At 48.2% G+C, this 17686-nt stretch overlaps 2 protein-coding genes across 9 annotated transcripts in view; one reads left to right on the forward strand and one right to left on the reverse strand.

Moving 5' to 3' along the window:
- LOC307225018 (uncharacterized protein) overlaps window positions 1-1680 on the reverse strand; it is a 48724-nt gene extending 47044 nt beyond the window's left edge. Inside the window, exon 1 of one of the 2 annotated variants that reach the window (XM_079992620.1) lies at window positions 1560-1680. The gene's annotated coding sequence lies outside the window, so the exon portion shown is untranslated. The remainder of the gene's footprint in view (window positions 1-1559) is intronic. The other variant, XM_079992619.1, reaches the window with a different exon arrangement.
- Window positions 1-15924, forward strand: part of LOC307225009 (uncharacterized protein) — a 202114-nt gene extending 186190 nt beyond the window's left edge. Inside the window, exons 1-7 of one of the 7 annotated variants that reach the window (XM_079992580.1) lie at window positions 4847-4877; window positions 6092-6473; window positions 9023-9487; window positions 9671-9752; window positions 10028-10110; window positions 11832-11958; window positions 12880-15924. In XM_079992580.1, coding sequence (XP_079848706.1) covers window positions 6447-6473; window positions 9023-9487; window positions 9671-9752; window positions 10028-10110; window positions 11832-11958; window positions 12880-13985 — 1890 coding nt within the window. In that variant the 5' untranslated portion in view covers window positions 4847-4877; window positions 6092-6446 and the 3' untranslated portion in view covers window positions 13986-15924. Of the gene's footprint in view, window positions 1-4680; window positions 4882-5665; window positions 6474-8994; window positions 9488-9670; window positions 9753-10027; window positions 10111-11831; window positions 11959-12879 lie in introns of those variants that run through there. The other 6 variants (XM_079992584.1, XM_079992583.1, XM_079992582.1 and 3 more) reach the window with 6 other exon arrangements.
- The last annotated feature ends 1762 nt before the right edge of the window (window positions 15925-17686 follow it).

Here is a 17686-nt window from a genome sequence, read left to right on the forward strand (position 1 = left end):
CAGGGAGTTTTCTTTCTGCTGAGAGCAGGTGGTGGGATCAGTTGTTATGAGATTATGCTGAACCTTCCTTGTTTCTGGGAACCAGATGAAACTTGTTTAAACTGGAGTGAGCCAGGCTTGTTATCCAGTCCCAAGGTTACTCTGACACTGAATTGTTTATAAATTACAGTATTGAAAGGCGCCTGGTCCCACTTCCGGTTCTGCTATTCTCTGCTTCTGTGCTTCTTACTTGAGAGCTGTTTTGGCATGCTAAGTTAGGGTTTTGCTAAAACAAAATAAAAAAATTCCTTCCAGTAGCACCTTAAAGACCAACTAAGTTAGTTCTAGGTATGAGCTTTCGTGTGCATGCACACTTCTTCAGATACCTAGAACTAACTTAGTTGGTCTTTAAGGTGCTACTGGAAGGAATTTTTTTATTTTGTTTTGACTATGGCAGACCAACACGGCTACCTATCTATAATTAGGGTTTTGCTGTAAGTTAAAATCCTGCCATTCTTATTTGTCTTCAGTACGTAGTAAATTTCTCTGCTGAATTAATTTTGGGATGCCTCTGAGCGTTTTTTCTTACTCTGCTAATTACATGTCACACTTGCTCTGAGGATTATTATGGAGGAGCAAGGTCTGCAACCTCAAGCCCTCAACAGCCTCTGCCCTGTAGACCTGAAGGAGCATCTCCACCCCCATCGCTCAGTCCGGATAGGGAGTTCCTCCTCCGAGGGTCTTCTGCTAGTCTCCTCACTGTAAGAAGTGACGTTCCAGGGAAGAGGCAGCTCTCCTTCAGGGGTCAAGGCCCCTCCCCTCCCCTCCCCTCTTCCTCTCGGGATTTCCTCTCCAGGGGTACCAATGGTTGGACTGGGCAGAATCGATGTGTCTGGACAGGGCAGGGGGTTATGGGGTGGGAAGAGGATGGAGCTTGCAGGAAGGAAGAGGTGGGTGGACTGGACCCCCCCACTTTCCAGGGATCCCTCTCTGGTCGCCTTGAAGGGGGGGCCGATTCCTGGGCGGGAGGGAGAAGCCAAGGCGGCCCCTCCGGAGATCCCCAGCGGCGCCACGATGGAGACGTGTCCCCAAAGACTGGTCTGCCTAGCTCTCTCACCTTCGCCAATTCTCCCCTCCCTCCACCCCCCCCCACTTCCTCGACACCCTCCTTATCTCACGGAGTCTCCCCTGCACCCAAAGACCCCCTTGGCTCCGCTAATCCCTAGCCGTGCGCGTCTCATCTGTCCATCCGGAGGGCCCCCCCCAACAAGAGCAGGAGAGGGACGGGGGGGGGGGTCTCTCTCCAGGCGTCTCTCGCACCCGTTAACCCTTTCATGGCTCTCCGTGCGGAGCCCAAAGGGTCCCAGGGATGCCTTCGCGGGGGACACGGGGCAATGGGTCCTCGTGGGACCCCTGGGTGGGCGCCCCATGCCCGCCCCCGCCAAGGCGCCTGAGGGGCCAGAAAAGCCCCCTTCGCAGCACGCGTGCCGGGATCCAGGCCCCACGGATGGCGCTTGGGGGAGCTGGAGGGGGTCTCTGGGTCCTTTTCTCCTCTCCCCCCCCCCCTGCGACCCCTTTACCTCTTTGTCCTCGCTCCCGATTCTCATTTCTTTCCTGCAACATCCACGGGGGGGGGGATCCTCCTCTTCCCATCCTCCTCCCCTTTCCGAAAGCGCCCCCCCTAGAGCTACGTGGTAGAGCAGCAATTCGGAGTAGAAGCAGGCAGTTTGGGAGGGGGGCTCTCTCCCCTCATTCCGGAAACAGAAGCCGGATTGGAGGAGGAGGAAGAGGAAGGCGTGGGATGTTTGGGGGCGAGATCTGGGGTTGTGGGCGCGGGGTGAGAGGAGGATGTGCCGGGAGGGGAGGGAAAGAATTGAGGGGGGGGAGAGGAAGGTTTTCCCCTTCCCCTCTTCCTTCTGGGAACAGGAGAGCGGGGGAGGGGCTGATCCCGGCAATCCAGCTGCAAAGTGGGGTCCCCCCATGTTTGCATTGCCAAATCCTTCCCTCCCCCACCTCACGCCATGAGATTAGATCCGTCCATGTTTTAGATATTGGAGCAGCATGTTGGGCTCTGTGACTCCTGCGTTACGGGGAAAAAATGGGACTTTGGCTTTTGCACCCACCCGACACAATTCATCCCTTTTGTCTCCGTCAGAGGTAACGCAATGAGGCCCGGAAGAAAGCGAGGCAGCTGTTGATCTGTTTGCAGGCAGAGCCCCCCCCCCCCCTCCATGCGAGGAGTGAAGCAGCCCAGAACTAAAGCGCGATGCAATTTGTGCACCCTCAGATAGTCGCCCCCCCCCGTCACAGAGAGAGCACCCCAAAAACATCCCCGGCTGCGCCACAAAGTGAGTTGTACACGGAAATCAGATCAGACTCCGAGTTCGTGTTTTGGCAACATGACAAGTCTGTCTGTCCGTCGGGATCCCTGAGGATTCCTGCTCGCTGCCTTTTCCGGGCCAGCCGGAGAGATCACTGGAAAGGGCGGATTTCTTGACTCCAGAATCCAGCATCGCAGACCCATTTCATTCAGGCATAGAGATCTGCTCTTTGGACCAGTCTGCTTGGATCATGGGGATCATCAATGGATCAAATCTGGATAATCACTGATGGGGGGGCAGGAAGAATCTCCTGCCACCTGACTGGGGGAGTCTGGAGGCTGACGGGGGTCAGACAGGGCTGCTGTTTTGCTCGCCTTACTATTTCAGCTCAGGTTTTACTGAAATGGGTGGATTCATTGAGGAAACGGGGCTAAGCCAAAGCATCCGTTGTAAAGAGGCAAATGTGTATACTTTGTTACCACCCAGTGAGTTGTGTTGCAAAGGCCATTTGCAGAAGGGCTCCTATTGTATCACCTGCGGCTACATGCCGGAGTTTTGGTCTTTTTGTGGAAATGTGTCTCTGTAAATGCGCTTATCCCCGTGCATTTATAATGGCAAGACATTAAATTCCATGAGATGTGCAAACTGGCTGCTTTTGGAAGCACCACTCTGCAGCCCTGCCTGATGCATGCTTACTTAGGAGTAACCCCTACGCGGTTCAGAGGGATTTACCGTTCCATCTGATGCACGCTTACTCAGAAGTAAGTCCCCATAGTCGCCTTTGGCTGGACTTGACCAGGGGTCCTTTACCTTGGGTAACAGGGGCCAGGAGGGGCCAGCACCCTGCTGCAGCACCAGCCCCTGCTGGCTGGTCACATCTTCCACCCCAAGAAACTGGACAGAGCCTTTAGGAGCCTCTGACTGAACCCGCTGCTCTTCTCCCTGGCACCGCCATCTCCACGCAGGTGCCCCCTAGGCAGGTTGGTCTGCAGTTCCCCTCAGTGCCAGCCAGCACGATGCCTGCACTCAGAAAAGCTGGAGGGCACTGGCTGAAGTCTGGGAACCCTCAGTGCCAATGCGCAGCTGCTTTGCTTTTCCTTAGCCTGGCGGCCATCAACACAGCACCCTACGGGGGGTGGTCTCTTGTTCAGATGCCCTCCCTGCGGAAGAGTCTTTGGCCACAGGAAAGTGTGCCAGGAGGGGCCATCCAGAGGGCAGTCGGTGGGGAGAGTGCCTTCCTTGGGTGGGGTGGGGGGAGCTTGGATGGCCCCCTGCCTGTGATGCTTAGCTGAGATTCCTGCTATGTTGGGGGTTCAGCTAGATGACTCAGGAGGGCCCTTCCTGCTTTACAGTTAGAAGCCCCCGCACTGCCCACTCCACACCACCCAGATGGGACTCTCTTGTCCAACCCCACAAGGCCATTCCTCTGTCTGGACGGGGAGGGGGAGATAAAGGTTTGCCAGCACTGCAGCCCCCAACTTCCCCTCCTCATGTTTCAAGTTGGGGCAGAGACGCAGACGCCCCAGGGTCTGGGCTGGCCACTGGAACCAACGCGTGTAGACGTTGGGCCTTTTTGGGGGGTGTTACGGAAAAATCTAGGTGTGAGGCTGCTCAGTCCCTCAGCTGGTTGGGCAGAGCCCGCGGGTCCCTGCGGAATAAAGGAGTCTAGCCACCAACCGCAGCAAATTGCTGAAGATCTGAGTTTATTGCGCAACAGGTTCAAAAGGAGATTGAACCCTGAGGATGGGGTGACAAGGACTTTTAAAACTTTCCCACCATATCCCAGAATACAGTTCGTACAGCATCATTGATACATCATTGTTACATCACTGACATGTCACAAAAGGGGAGGGTTACACATCATTAGCATAGACAGATGTGTCAGGGCAACGCACAAGTATAAGACTAGCATAGACAAATATGTCTTAAGCACCCACCACCCAAAAGTACAATAGAAGTTCCTTTGCTTGTCTGGAGCCTGAGGCGAGTCAGGTGATGAGATTTGGCTTCCTTTGGCTAACAATGAGCCCAGCAATTGTCACTTGGAGTCCTTTTTCAAGGGGGAAATAGCTTTGGGATGGAGGAAACTGGCAAAGGAGATGATTTTATATGATTGTTAAAGCTAGGTAACTTCCCTGAGCTGTCAAGTCGAAAGGATACATTCAGGCATAACATCTGTAACATTTAACAACTTTAAAGGTGTCCCCTCCCCCCGTAATTTCCGTAACAGGGGAGATCACTTATTGTAGAGCCTTTTCCCTGCCTCCGGTTTCTAGGCCAGGGAGGGGGACGCTCAGCCCCCGGCCAGGAGGGTCTCCCAAATAAAGCACCCCGGGGTGCTTTGCGCGCGATGCGCGTGGCTCCTCCGGAAAGAAGAGGGAGAGCTGGGTGCGCTCGGCTTGCCAAGGGTTAAACAGAAACGAGCTGGATTCCTAGAGAGGGCAGGAAAGAAAGACGGGGAGGGCAGGTCCTCCAGAGCAAAAGCCCCCCCCCGCCTCCCCAGACTTTTCCTGCAAAAAAGGGGGTGCTTTTGTCTCTCCCTGCAAATGCGACCCCGGTGGCGCCTGCTGGGATCCGGTGAGTCTCCTCTCTCTCTCCCCAGAGGGTGCACTGGGGGTCCCAGGGCTACAGGGGAGCGTGCATGTGGGGAGCCTGTAAGGGGGGGACCCCCAAGTCAAGGAGGGGAGGGTCCTGCCAGGGAGGGGCGAGGTCGCAGGAGGGCGGCAACTCTGCTCTTCCTTTGCATGGATGCGCAACTGGACCCTTTGGGGAGGGTCTTTGGGTCGAAGGGGGGCGGCGCGGGAAATGCATGGGAATGAACCCCGTTCAGATTGATGGATCAGTCACGTTTATGAATGGATGCCGCAGCCGCACGGAAACATTCCGACGTGAAACGTGTTGTGAACAAAATCTGCCCTTCTTCCCTTATGGGGTACCCAAGAGTCCTTAAGTGGGTTCCCTATTGGTAGGAGAAAATAACAGAGGCCAACCAGAGAATACTGAGAAGCAAAGCAGCTAGTAAGGCTGATCTTTATAATCTGCTGCAACAGGGTGCTCCCCTGAGGAGGACCCCAAACCAAGGCGTGCCTGCCCTTATATAGACATTTTAAATTCCCTGCCCTGGAGCTCAAGACCTCCCCCCCAAACATCATACCTACATCACAGAAAAGGTGGTCTACAACAGAAATTTGAATGTTGTTGTTCTGGCGGTTCCCTCATTGCGAGAAGTTGAGGCTACAGGGAACCAGGCAGAGGGCCTTCTCGGTAGTGGCACCCGCCCTGTCGAACACCCTCCCTTCAGATGTGAAGGAAATAAGCAGCTATCCTATCTTTAAAAGACATCTGAAGGCAGCCCTGTTTAGGGAAGTTTTTAATATTTAATGCTCTGTTGTTTTTAACACTTGATCAGGAGTCGCCCAGACTGGCTGGGGAAACTAAGCCAGATGGGCGGGGTACAAATAATAAATTATTATTTTATTATTATTATTTTCCTGCCTGCCAGGTTTTCTGATAATGCCTTATCTGATTGCCTTTCCTGGTAGTCTGGCCATTCCTTTGAGATGGTGATTACTAAATTCCTGTAACAAGGAAGGTTTTTTTTTCACCTCCTCCCTCCTTGCAGAGAAACATTTGGCCAGTTTGGGAGTCAAAATGGTTTCAGGACTGTCTTCCTGTGCTGCTTCAGACATGTGGTTTATATATTTATGTACGTGTTTGCTTGGTACATTTATGAACATTGATTATATATCAAAGACCTTAAAATTCTTATAACAAACGAAATCCTGTGCCAGAAAGAAAGAGTGGATGTTGACAGATGGAGGGCTCCCAAAGGAAAGTCCTTCATCATGCAACCTGCACTGAAACCTCTGGAACCGAGATGGCTTTGAAAGAGGATGAGGCCAGTTGGCGGAGGAGCAGAGGGCAATGCAAGGCATCGGAGTCCCAGTTGGGGGGAGTCCTTTGCTGATGAACCCCGGGAAAATCTTTGCTCCCTTGCCTTCTGCTGTTTGGCCCCTTTTACCATGCGAACTTGACCAGATAGGACGTATCTGACCTCTTTAAGGCCAGGCCACGCGTTCAGAAACCTTCTGTTCCGTTTTGTAACCCAATATTTCTGCCTGTGTTTTCTTGCTGCTGCATGGAGATATGCATGAATCTGAACTTGGAAAGTTTGTAAGTAAAAAACCATCTTCACTTACCAAAGTGTGTGGTCTCTTCTATGCCAGAGGGGTAGAAAGGGGAAGCGCTGGTAGCAACGAGATGTTGAAAAATGTCTCATAGCCCATATCCCGGTGCTTCATTTCTTTGCATGTTTTGTAACTTTCCCCCCAGATTTATTTATTTAATTTTCGATATAAAAATTTACACTCACACCACAACATGTTATATAAAGAAACACAGGGTTCCCACGAAATCCCCTGGGCTTTCCTCCTCCCCCTTGTGAGCCTTATTGTTAAACTTTTCCTACCGTATCTTTTGCAATAATTCAGAATTTTTGTATCTCTGTTGTATCTGTAGTTCTCGTTACATTACAAGTATTATTGAAATCGCACTGTTTACAATGGTTTTTTAAGATAAGTTATAAATTTTCCCCATTCCTTATTAAAGTTTTGGTCTTCTTGATTTCTTATTTTTCGGGTCATTTTTGCCATTTCATCATAGTCCATCAACTTGATCTGACATTCTTCTCTGGTAGGGACTTTGTCTTCTTTCCATCTTTGGGCCAAGAACATCCGCGCAGCCGTCGCCACATACATAAACAATCTTTTCTGTTCCCTTGGAATTTTAGCACCTATATTTCCTAAAATAAAAACTTCTGGCTTTTTAAAATAAAAGTTATTTTAAACATTTCCCAGAATGCTTTTGTTACTTTTCCTGTCCACCACATATGATAAAAAGGGCCTTCTTTTTCCATACATTTCCAACAGATATTTGTAGCTGTCTTATACATTTTTGCTATCTTACTGGGAGTTAGATACCAAAGGTACATCATTAATATATATTTTTCTTTCAACATACAACATGCTGTAAATTTCAGATCATCTTTCCATAACTTCTCCCATGATGAAATCTACATTGTACCCAAAATCGCTCACTGTATTATTACAGATTTAACTTCTTCAGCTTTTGTATACCATTCTAAAATTAGTTTGTACATTTTAGAAAGTAATTTTAAATTATTCTCTAACAATTCTTTTTCAAACCTTGAGATTTCATTACTAAATCCATTCTTTTTATCCATCTTAAATATATCATCTAGTTGGTGATATTGTAACCAATCAGTTAATAAATTTCATACGTCCTCAAAATTTTGCAATTTCAACTGTTTTTCTACTTTGTTAACAACTTTTTATTGTAGCCTGATGAGGCTTTGCCCTCGGGCGGGAAAAATATTGCGCCTGGGAAAGGGAAGTGGGAGTCAACAGACACTCAAGGAATAGTTTCGGAGAAAAGGCTTTTATTTCTACCACCCATGAACTGGTAGAAGGAGCAAGTGTGATAAGTCACAAAAAGCATGCTCGAAATTCACAGTCATGTGCACAAGCATATATACCCCTTTCCAGTTCCCTCCCCCTTTCTCCTCCTTCCAGAGTCCTGCCCCATGAGTTCCTCTGAGCATGAACAGAAAGCTGTCTTGGGACTATTGGGACTCTTGGCACCCTTCCCAGGAAAGGGGTTTCAGAGTGTTCAGATATGTTTCCATCTCTTGTTCTGGCATGGTTCCCGGACAGAAAGGAAGTTGCAATGTGGTTCTTTAGCAAGGCCAGAAGGCATCAGAAAGGCCTGAGAAACAATGGACTGTGTTCCCTACCTTGGTTGCAATCTTTTTAGTTACAGCAAGCGGAATGTTTCTGATGCTTAGCTAATGCCTTTTAGCTGCTGAGAAAAATGATTTTGAAAAGCTCTGAGAAGCTTTGAGCCTGCTTTGGTGGGGGGTGACTTCGGGCCTAGGTGGGGTCACCTGTCCTCACCTTCCTTCATTATATGTTGCCCAATCGTTTCTGGTATTTAATTTTTTCAAGGATATTGCTTCTAGTGGGGAAAGCCACCAGGGTGTTTTCTGTTCTAATAAATTTTTATATTTCTCCCATACCATATAGATTGGTTTTCTTACAAGATGATTCAAAAAATCTTTATGTACTTTTGCCTTCTCATACCATAAATATGCCTGCAACTAAACCTGTTATCATGACCCTCCAGGTCTAGAATATTCATATTTGTTAATGTTATCCAGTGTTTTGTAAGTTTTTAAACTGCTGCACCTCTTTCTTACCAGAGGCTGTGCTCACTCTACGTTTGCCTCCACCAAATTCTTTTTAATTAAGCAAATAATATTAAATAAATACTGACAGTCTTCTCATGTCATGTGTATAACACAAAATTAGCACAATAAATTTGCAGGTATATCTACAGCTGATTCATCTCACAGAAATCCCTGCAGTTGCCGGCACATTATGCATAGTCACTTTCCTTCTAGAAGGGCTAGCCCAGGCATAGGCAAACTCGGCTCTCCAGATGTTTTGGGACTACAACTCCCATGATCCATAGCTAACAGGACCAGTGGTCAGGGATGATGGGAACTGTAGTCACAAAACATCTGGAGGGCCGAGTTTGCCTATGCCTGGGCTAGAGGTTTACTTCTTTTTCTTCCTGACAGTCAGTTTTATTGCAGAATAATGTGCAAGCTTTGTAGAATTTGCTAACACCTCTAATTCGGACAGACAGAACTTGGCAGAAGATCAAGGGGTTCCTTCATCTCTCTTGGAGGCTTCCTGAGAACACAAATGGATGAGCAAGACTCATCAGGGCCTGAAGCAGGAAGAGGCCATGCCATCAAAACAGGGAGCAGTGGGGCATTTTGGGAAAACTCTGTGCAGAAGATCCTGGGTGAGAAGAACACCCTCCGCTCAGAGGCTCAGAGCCAGCAGTTCAGGCAGTTCTGCTTCCAGGAGGCCAAAGGACCTCGAGAGGTTTGCAGCCGACTCTACAACTTTTACCATCAATGGCTGAAGCCAGAAAGGCACACGAAAGCTGAGATGCTGGACCTGGTGATCTTGGAGCAGTTCCTGGCTGTCCTTCCACTGGAGATGGAGAGCTGGGTGAGGGAATGTGGAGCAGAGACCAGTTCCCAGGCAGTGGCCCTGGCCGAAGGTTTCCTCCTGAGTCAGGCAGAGGAGAGGAAGCAGGTGAGAGAGACTTTCCTAAGCAGCTCAGAACATGAGGGAGAGTCTCCCTAAATTTTCTACTAATGGCCCACCCCTTTTTGGAAAGCATCCAAGGAATGAGTTTGGATACCCCTCAGGTTTTCAGCTCAGTCATTGCTAATCTTTCTCCCCATTTTCTGTTCTGAATCCTTGTTGCTATTTCAGAGACAGGATCTGTTTGCAGAAATGGGTCTGGATTCTTTTAAGACTGAAAGCACTCTGTTGGACACCAGAGAGAAGCCACTGGGTAAGGAGGAATAAGATTTTTCTCTGTTTGGTTCCATTCTGTGGATTTCAAAACAGACACATGGGTTCTTTTCATCTTTTGGCGGAATACTGTCCAGGAGCCCCAAGGAGGGAGATGTATTTTTAACACAACTAATATATGAAATGGGTGCAAATGTCATAATCCATTCAGCAGGCAAGACTTTTTCAAAGGCCCGTTTGTAGTTTGATATGTAGTGTTTAACCTCTGAGAAAAGCATCTACTCCTGGCTTTCCACTAACCTCTGTCTCTTGCAGGCGACCAGATGATGCCAGCAAGACCTCCTCTTCCATCTATTCCTGGTGGTGAAGGAGGAGCAACGGCTGTGGAACCAGATGGGGTAGGGGAAATGAGTATTGTGGGGAAGGGGCAGCGGGGAGGGGCAGCCAGACCCAAGCAAATCTCTCATTTTCTTAACAAATCTGCCCTGAACTATTTATTTTAGAAGGCTTATGTGCTTAGAATAAGGAACAGCCATCTCACCTTAACTCGCCTTCTGAATGTTGCTAATATGATTCACCAGTCGTTTGCAGTTTTATTTCTAGATTTATTATTAAATGCAAACACAGGCTTCTAAGCAGTTTACACACCATACCAAAGTGTGTGGGAATGTTCAGGGCGGCAGGAGAGGATATATTGTTTATTAATATCCTTCCTGCAGAGACGCGGCTGGCGCTGTGGTCTAAACCCTGAGCCTAGGACTTGCCGATCAGAAGGTTGGTGGTTCGAATCCCTGCGACGGGGTGAGCTCCCGTTACTCGGTCCCTGTTCCTAGGAAACCTAGCAGTTTGAAAACACGTCAAAGTGCAAGTAGATAAATAGGTACTGCTCCAGCGGGAAGGTAAATGGTGTTTCCGTGCGCTGTTCTGGTTCACCAGAAGCAGCTTGGTCATGCTGGCCACATGACCCGGAAAAACTGTCTGTGGACAAATGTCGGCTCCCTCGGCCAGTAAAGCAAGATGAGCGCCACAACCCCAGAGTCGTTCATGATGGGACTTAACTGTGAGGCGTCCTTTACCTTTACCTTTTAAAAATATGATTCCTAACTTCAAATATATAAAAGGATGTCACATAGAGGAGGGAGAAAGGTTGTTTTCTGCTGCTCCAGAGAAGCGGACACGGAGCAATGGATCCAAACTACAAGAAAGAAGATTCCACCTAAACATTAGGAAGAACTTCCTGACAGTAAGAGCTGTTCGACAGTGGAATTTGCTGCCAAGGAGTGTGGTGGAGTCTCCTTCTTTGGAGGTCTTTAAGCAGAGGCTTGACAACCATATGTCAGGAGTGCTCTGATGGTGTTTCCTGCTTGGCAGGGGGTTGGACTCAATGGCCCTTGTGGTCTCTTCCAACTCTAGGATTCTATGATTCTAACTTGCGCTAGCAAGCAGAGTGCATTCCCTCTTTACACAGCAGAAAACTGGTTGCAAACTCATGTGAGTTTCTTAAGACAATAGATAGAAAAGAGAGAGAGAGGCAGCATGCCTTGGCCTTTTCCCAGGTCTGGGAAGGTCACACCCACCCACTAGTCACATGCAAGGAAGGATGTTCCAGCCCAGGAGGAACAGGAAGTTTTGACTAGCTGGACCAAACATCCCCTTGCATGTCCACTCTAGCAAAACAAGGAATGTAGTATTTGACTGCTCCCAGTGGATTACATCCCACAAAGGGGCCAGGATTTAGCTAACCAGCCCCAAGAGTTACGGAATGGGGCTTTTGCCTGAATCTCCTCCCCCTTCCTGTGCCCCCGTGTTTCTCTTAAAGTTGACTTCAAGGTATCAGGTTCCTCCAAAACAGCACACAGGGAAAGGAGAGCGGCAATGCTGGCACAGACAGAGTGATTTGAGGAACACATTGTGGAGTTCCCCCATTTACACTAAGGTTAATGTCCATCATTAAAATGCACACTAAAATAATTCCATTAAGATATTTAAAGAAACACCCACAATTAAAATGTGCAGCAAAACGATCCCATTAAAACAACACAGCAGAAAGCAATAGAGCAATTTATAGTAGATCATCTTCATTCTGACTAAGAGGCGGACCTTTCTCTTTCTCTCTTAGGGTCCAGTGTGCTTTGAAGATGTCGCTGTTCATTTCACAGATGAGGAATGGGCGTTGCTGGATCCTGACCAGAGAGCTCTGCATAAGGAAGTCATGGAGGAGAATCGTGGGATCATGGCCTCTCTCAGTAAGGCTCCCTTGTGGATCATAATATCTCTTCGGAAATTCCACGCGTCTCTCTCTGTGATAAGCCTGTTGACATGCAACCAAGCAAACAGGGGCAATTGGCAGGCCCCCCGCTGGCTCCAGCCCACCGGCCGGTGTGCCAGGTAATCTCCAGTCCTTGATGCAGCATCTGCGACCCAAACTTCAGAAGCTGGGGCACGCTACTGAGCAGAGTAAACACTACGCAACAGAAGTGGAAGAAGAAGTTGTGTGAGCATATTTGCAAGTAGTTTATTCAGCATGCAGCAGGACAAAAGGAAAACATGTCTGATCTCCTTCGTGTCCAAGCAAGACAGCAAAAGCAAAAGCTATACGATAAAAGAAGTTTCCAGCAAGCTGTGCTGGAGTGTAAACAGACATGTGACACACAACAATTCCACACGTCTGTCCTTAAGGTGGAATGGAATATCCCAGCAAAGCCTCCCCGATTTTGATGGGACTCAACAGGGCCACTTGCAGCATCTGGGATGCAATGCTAACACCCCCACGACTCACCTTGTATGGGGGGCTGTTGATTATTTTGTCTGTTAATATTGTTCCTCCTGTTGTTTCCTGTTGTTTCTTTTTAGACACTGATCAGGCTGGTCTGAACTGCTTTTTTCTTCTTTGCTTCTGTCTGTTTTTGATTGACTAAAGAGAGGACAGCTATTGGAGGTGGAGCAGATTCCATGATTGGGCAATATCTATCCCAGGAGAGAGACAGGCTATTCGAATCTCAGGTTCTCATAGGTATTTCTGTTAATGCCAGCAATCAAAGGCCATGAACCCTGGAATAAGACTTTCCATCTAACTCCCTGTATCACAAGTGTTAATGAGCATTGCTCCATAATTGGGAACTCCCATTTCTTCCCGAGACTCTAATCCATCTTTTTCTTCATTTCAGGTGATGATAAATGGGAAAATAAGAAGAAGGGAGACCGTGACATAATTCACACGGTGGATAAACCATATCAACATTTGGAGTATGGAGAGAGCTTCAGCCAGAGCTCCCATTCCACTTTCCATCAAAGAAATCCCATTGGGAACAAACCTTATCAATGCTTGGAATGTGGAAAGAGCTTCAGTCGGAGGGAAAGTCTCACTTCCCATCAGAGACTTCATACAGGAGAAAAACCTTATCACTGCTTGGAATGTGGAAAGAGATTCATTCGGAAGAGAAGTCTCACTTCCCATCAAACCACTCATACAGGAGAGAAACCGTATCAGTGCTTGGAATGTGGGAAGTGCTTTAATATACACACAAACGTCCGCCGACATCAGGTAATTCACAGCGGGGAGAAACCGTATCAGTGCTTGGAATGTGGAAAGAGCTTCAATAAGAGCTCCAATCTCACTTCCCATCAAAGCATTCATACAGGGAAGAAACCCTACCAGTGTTTGGAATGCGGAAAGAGCTTCGGTCGGAACTCCCATCTCACATCCCATCAAAGAATTCATAGAGAGGAGAAACCCTATCAGTGCTTGGAATGTGGGAAGAGCTTCCCTTGGAAGGAAAGTCTCACGTACCATCAAAGAATTCATACAGGGGAGAAACCCTACCAGTGTCTGGAATGTGGGAAGACCTTTACTACAAGTGCAAATATCCGCCGACATCAAAGTATTCACCGTGGGGAGAAACCATTTCAGTGCCAAGAGTGTGGAAAGAGCTTTAGTCGGAAGGAAAGTCTTGCTTCCCATCAAAGCATCCATACAGGGCAGAAACCCTACCAGTGCTTGGAATGCGGAAAGAGCTTCAGTCGGAACTCCCATCTCACTTCCCATCAAAGCATTCATACCGGGGAGAAACCATATCAGTGCCCGGAATGTGGAAACAGGTTCAGCAGGAGAGCCAATCTCGCTACCCATCAAAAAATTCACAGCAGAGAGAATAATAGAATTGTAGAATTGCAGTGTTCGAAGGGACCCTGTGAGTCATCTAGCCCAACCCCTTGCAATGCAGGAATCTCAGCTGAAGCATCTGTGACAGATGACCAGACGACCTCTGCTTAAGAACCTTCAATGAGAGCCCACCGAGGGAGTCTGTTCCTCTGTCAAAGAGCTCTTGCCTAGTGCAGAATTTCAGTCCATGTGTTGAGTGGTGCTCTGAGCTCCAAGCACAGCAGTGGGTAGATGGTAGCAGGTCAGCGCTTTATTGACCGGCTTAAGGCAAGTGGTAGCTGACCAGTGAGGCACTGAAACACACCAACAAAGGCAACTTGTAGCTCTCATATCTTACGCCAATCAGGTCAAGCTTTTAACCCCATAACTGCTGCCTTCAGTATTGTTTTTGCCGCAGGGAGGAGGAGGCCTCTTGTCAGCAGAGCTGAAACGTCAGCCTGACATCGTTCGCTCCATTTCCTTTACTAGTATTTCTTTGTCGTCTGCTTGAGGGCTTTGCAGAGCCAGAGCGCACGCTCGGCATCTCACAAAGAGCCAAGCAGGACACACCTGGGCTCCTTGGTTTGTGTGTGCTGCATCCTGGCCTGCTTAAGAGCTGTGGAAGCACCCTAGAATCATAGAATCGTAGAGCTGGGGCCCCGAGGGTCATCTAGTCCAACCCCCTGCAATGCAGAAATCTCAGCTAAAGTCTCCATGCAGGGTGGCCACCCAACCTCTGCTTATAAACCTCCAAGGAAGAAGAATCCACCATCTTCCGAGGGAGACTGTTCCTCTGTCAAACAAAGTCCCCCGACAGTTCAGCCTTGCCAGCTGAGTCAGACTCAGGTTTGCCCAGCCAGCCCCGCCGTGCTTTGCAAGGATCCTTCGACAATACACAGGGTAGTGATATAATACCAAAATGCAAAGTCACACAAAATATTCATCACCAAGGGCAACTGCTTCACAATAAGGAGTTCCCAACTTCACTCTTAAATATGTGAGTCCTGCCAGCATTCCCCAAAGAAGGGTAACAAATAGAAGGCCTTTTTCTGTTCTTCCCTGCATATGGGGACAGATTTTCATACAAGTGATGGAGGCTGGGATTAGTTCTACAAACCTTTTGTGATGAAATTCGTAACTCTGTCATTTTTTCTACCTTTATAGATCTGCCCGTTTCTCTAAGCTACGGATGCTTAGTCTTCTTTGCGGAGGTTTTCTATATGGGATATATTCTCACGGTAATTCTTTTCTTTTTTTCCCCCCAAAACGGAAAAAAGAAAAATTACAAACATCAAATTCAACATCCATATTCATTTTCTAACATAAACCTATTACACAATTAACTAAATTAAAATATACCTAATTACTCTAAACTTCTCTTTGCTGTATGCAAATACAACACAGTTAGAAATTTTATATTAAAGCTTTTATATTATAAATAATATTTCAAATTCCCCTATACCCCTGTTTCCCTTCACTCATGTGTGATCTCATTTTTTTATTTTTATTTTTACTTCTTCTGTCTTCTTGTGTTGTTATATTCTCACTGTAATTCAACCATTCCATATGGAAATAGATGGTGACTATAATCGTTGTTTTTATCATATCAGCTCAGTGATTAAGCCCCTTTGTGGGAGGAAATGCTGATTGTACTGTAAAAGCATCTGGGGGTTGACTCGCGAGTTGACATTGCTTCTATCAAATACACGAGTGATTGCAAAGAAAAAGACAACGTCTGAGATTTCTCCGTTTAGACTCCTTATTGTGGAGCAGTTGCCCTTGGTGATATATTCTTGTACGACTTCGCATTTTGCAAGATTCCTAGCAGGTGCACCAGAAAGTGGCAGCAGGATCAGGGCCATTGCTCTGGGGAGGAGGAGAAGGAAGGAAGGAAGCGTCTTCCCAGCTGAGTCGGCTTCTTTTCCTGCAGAACATCCGGTCCTGGGTGAAGGACAAGTCTGAGGTTGAGGTGGTCGACCTGGTCCTGAAGCTCCAGGAGAAGCTGGTAAGCAGGAAGCTCCCAAGCGAGTTGCGCCCGATGGGTGGAAGGTGCCCGGATCGGGGCTCTCTCCTCGAGGGAGCAGAGCGGAGCCTGGCTGGCTGGCTGGCCCCTCCGGACTCTGGCCAGGCCTGTTTCAGCCTTGGGAATCCCCTAAGGAAATCTCAGCGGACGAGAGTCAGGGCTAAACTCCTACAGATCCCTCCGCTGAGCTTTTGCATGTGGGCAACAACCAGAATCCTGAAGGAGGAGGAGGAGACCCTCTTGGCTCGCCGGGCGATGTGTTGGTCCCCGTCCGTGGGGACAGGCAGGCAGGTGGCGCCTGTTGCCAAAGGGAGAGAGGAGCAGCTTCTCTCAAGGTGGCCACTTGGTACGTCAGAAAGAAATGGCGATACAGATGTTTGAAAGGATGCGCTGCCCAGTGCACGGGGCGGCTTCAGTCAGTCACTTTTAATGACCTGATTCTGCCCCTTCCAGTGGACTGGTCTTCAGAATATAAGAGCCTGAGACTGGATCGGGCCACAGGGGCCCATCTCGGCCAGCATCCTGAAGCTCCAAGAGAAGCTGGTAAGCAGGGTGCTCCCAAGCGAGTTGTGCCTGATAGGTGGAAGGTGCTCGGATCGGGGCTTTCTTCTCGAGGGAGAAGCAGCCGCAGGTCTCTGCCCTGCTAGGATCTCACCCTTGAGAACCAAAAGGGGTGCAGCCTCTACTGGGGGGCTGAGCAGGAGGCCTTTGAAGGAGAAAGGCAGTTCTGTCTGCCCCACTTGCCGTCTCTCTCTGCCCCCCGCAGACAAGGGCTGCTAGCCGGGACTTATCCTCCCTCAACTTGCCCCTTGCTGCCTGAAGTCAGGCTTTCTCCGTGGGGCCCACCCAGAGATGGTAGGAGGGGTGAGGGCAGCATCAGGATGGCACCCTGCCAATGGGACATTTGTCCTTTTCCCTGCGTCCTATTTAAAAAGCATTCAGAAATGTACAAACTGAACCCATTGAGAAGGGATGGGCAGTTTTACAGCGTGCTATGAGTTAAAAGAAAACTATATGAAAATGATGTATAGATGGTATTTGATGCCTAGTAGGTTAGCTAAAATGTACAAGACTGAATCAAATACATGCTGGAATGTAAAGAGAAGGAAGGAACCTTTTTCATATCATACCTACAGGACCGCTTCTCCTGGTATGTCCCACGGAGGACCTTATGGTCTTCAAACAAAAACATCTTGGAGGTTCTGGGCTACAGGGAGGTTAGGCTGGCCTCAACCAGAGCCAGGGCTTTTTCGGCCGTGGCCCCGATCCGGTGGAACGCTCTGTCCCAAGAGACTAGGGCCCTGCGGGACTTGACATCTGTCCGCAGGGCCTGCAAGACAGAGCTGTTCCACCTGGCCTTTGGCCAAGGCCCAGTCTGACCCCCTCTCTCCTTCTGTAATCCTCATAGAACTCTAGCCCAATGGTTGCCATTAATTTGATTTGGAATTGATTTTAGAATGAATTGATTTTAGAATGCATTTCAGTTCACTGATTGTGATTTTATGTAAACTGTGTTACTTTGATTGTTGTTAGCCACTCTGAGCCCGGCTTCGGCTGGGGAGAGCAGGATATAAATATATTATTATTATTATTATGTGGTGGCCATGTAAGAATAGTAAAAGTCTTCTGGGAGGTGATTTCAAAGAACAGAAAAAAACCTCTTTAGGTATGCTACTACTGCTGCCCAAATGGTGTTTGCCCAGAAACTGCAAGAGGAAAGCGTTCCAATGGAGGATAACTGGCAACTAAAAAGGATGGAGTAGCAGAAATGGCAAAACTTACCGGAAAAATAAGAGCGAAAGATGAGAGG

Source organism: Podarcis cretensis (assembly GCF_951804945.1).
Source record: "Podarcis cretensis genome assembly, chromosome: 10".
Taxonomy (NCBI): Eukaryota; Metazoa; Chordata; class Lepidosauria; order Squamata; family Lacertidae; genus Podarcis; species Podarcis cretensis.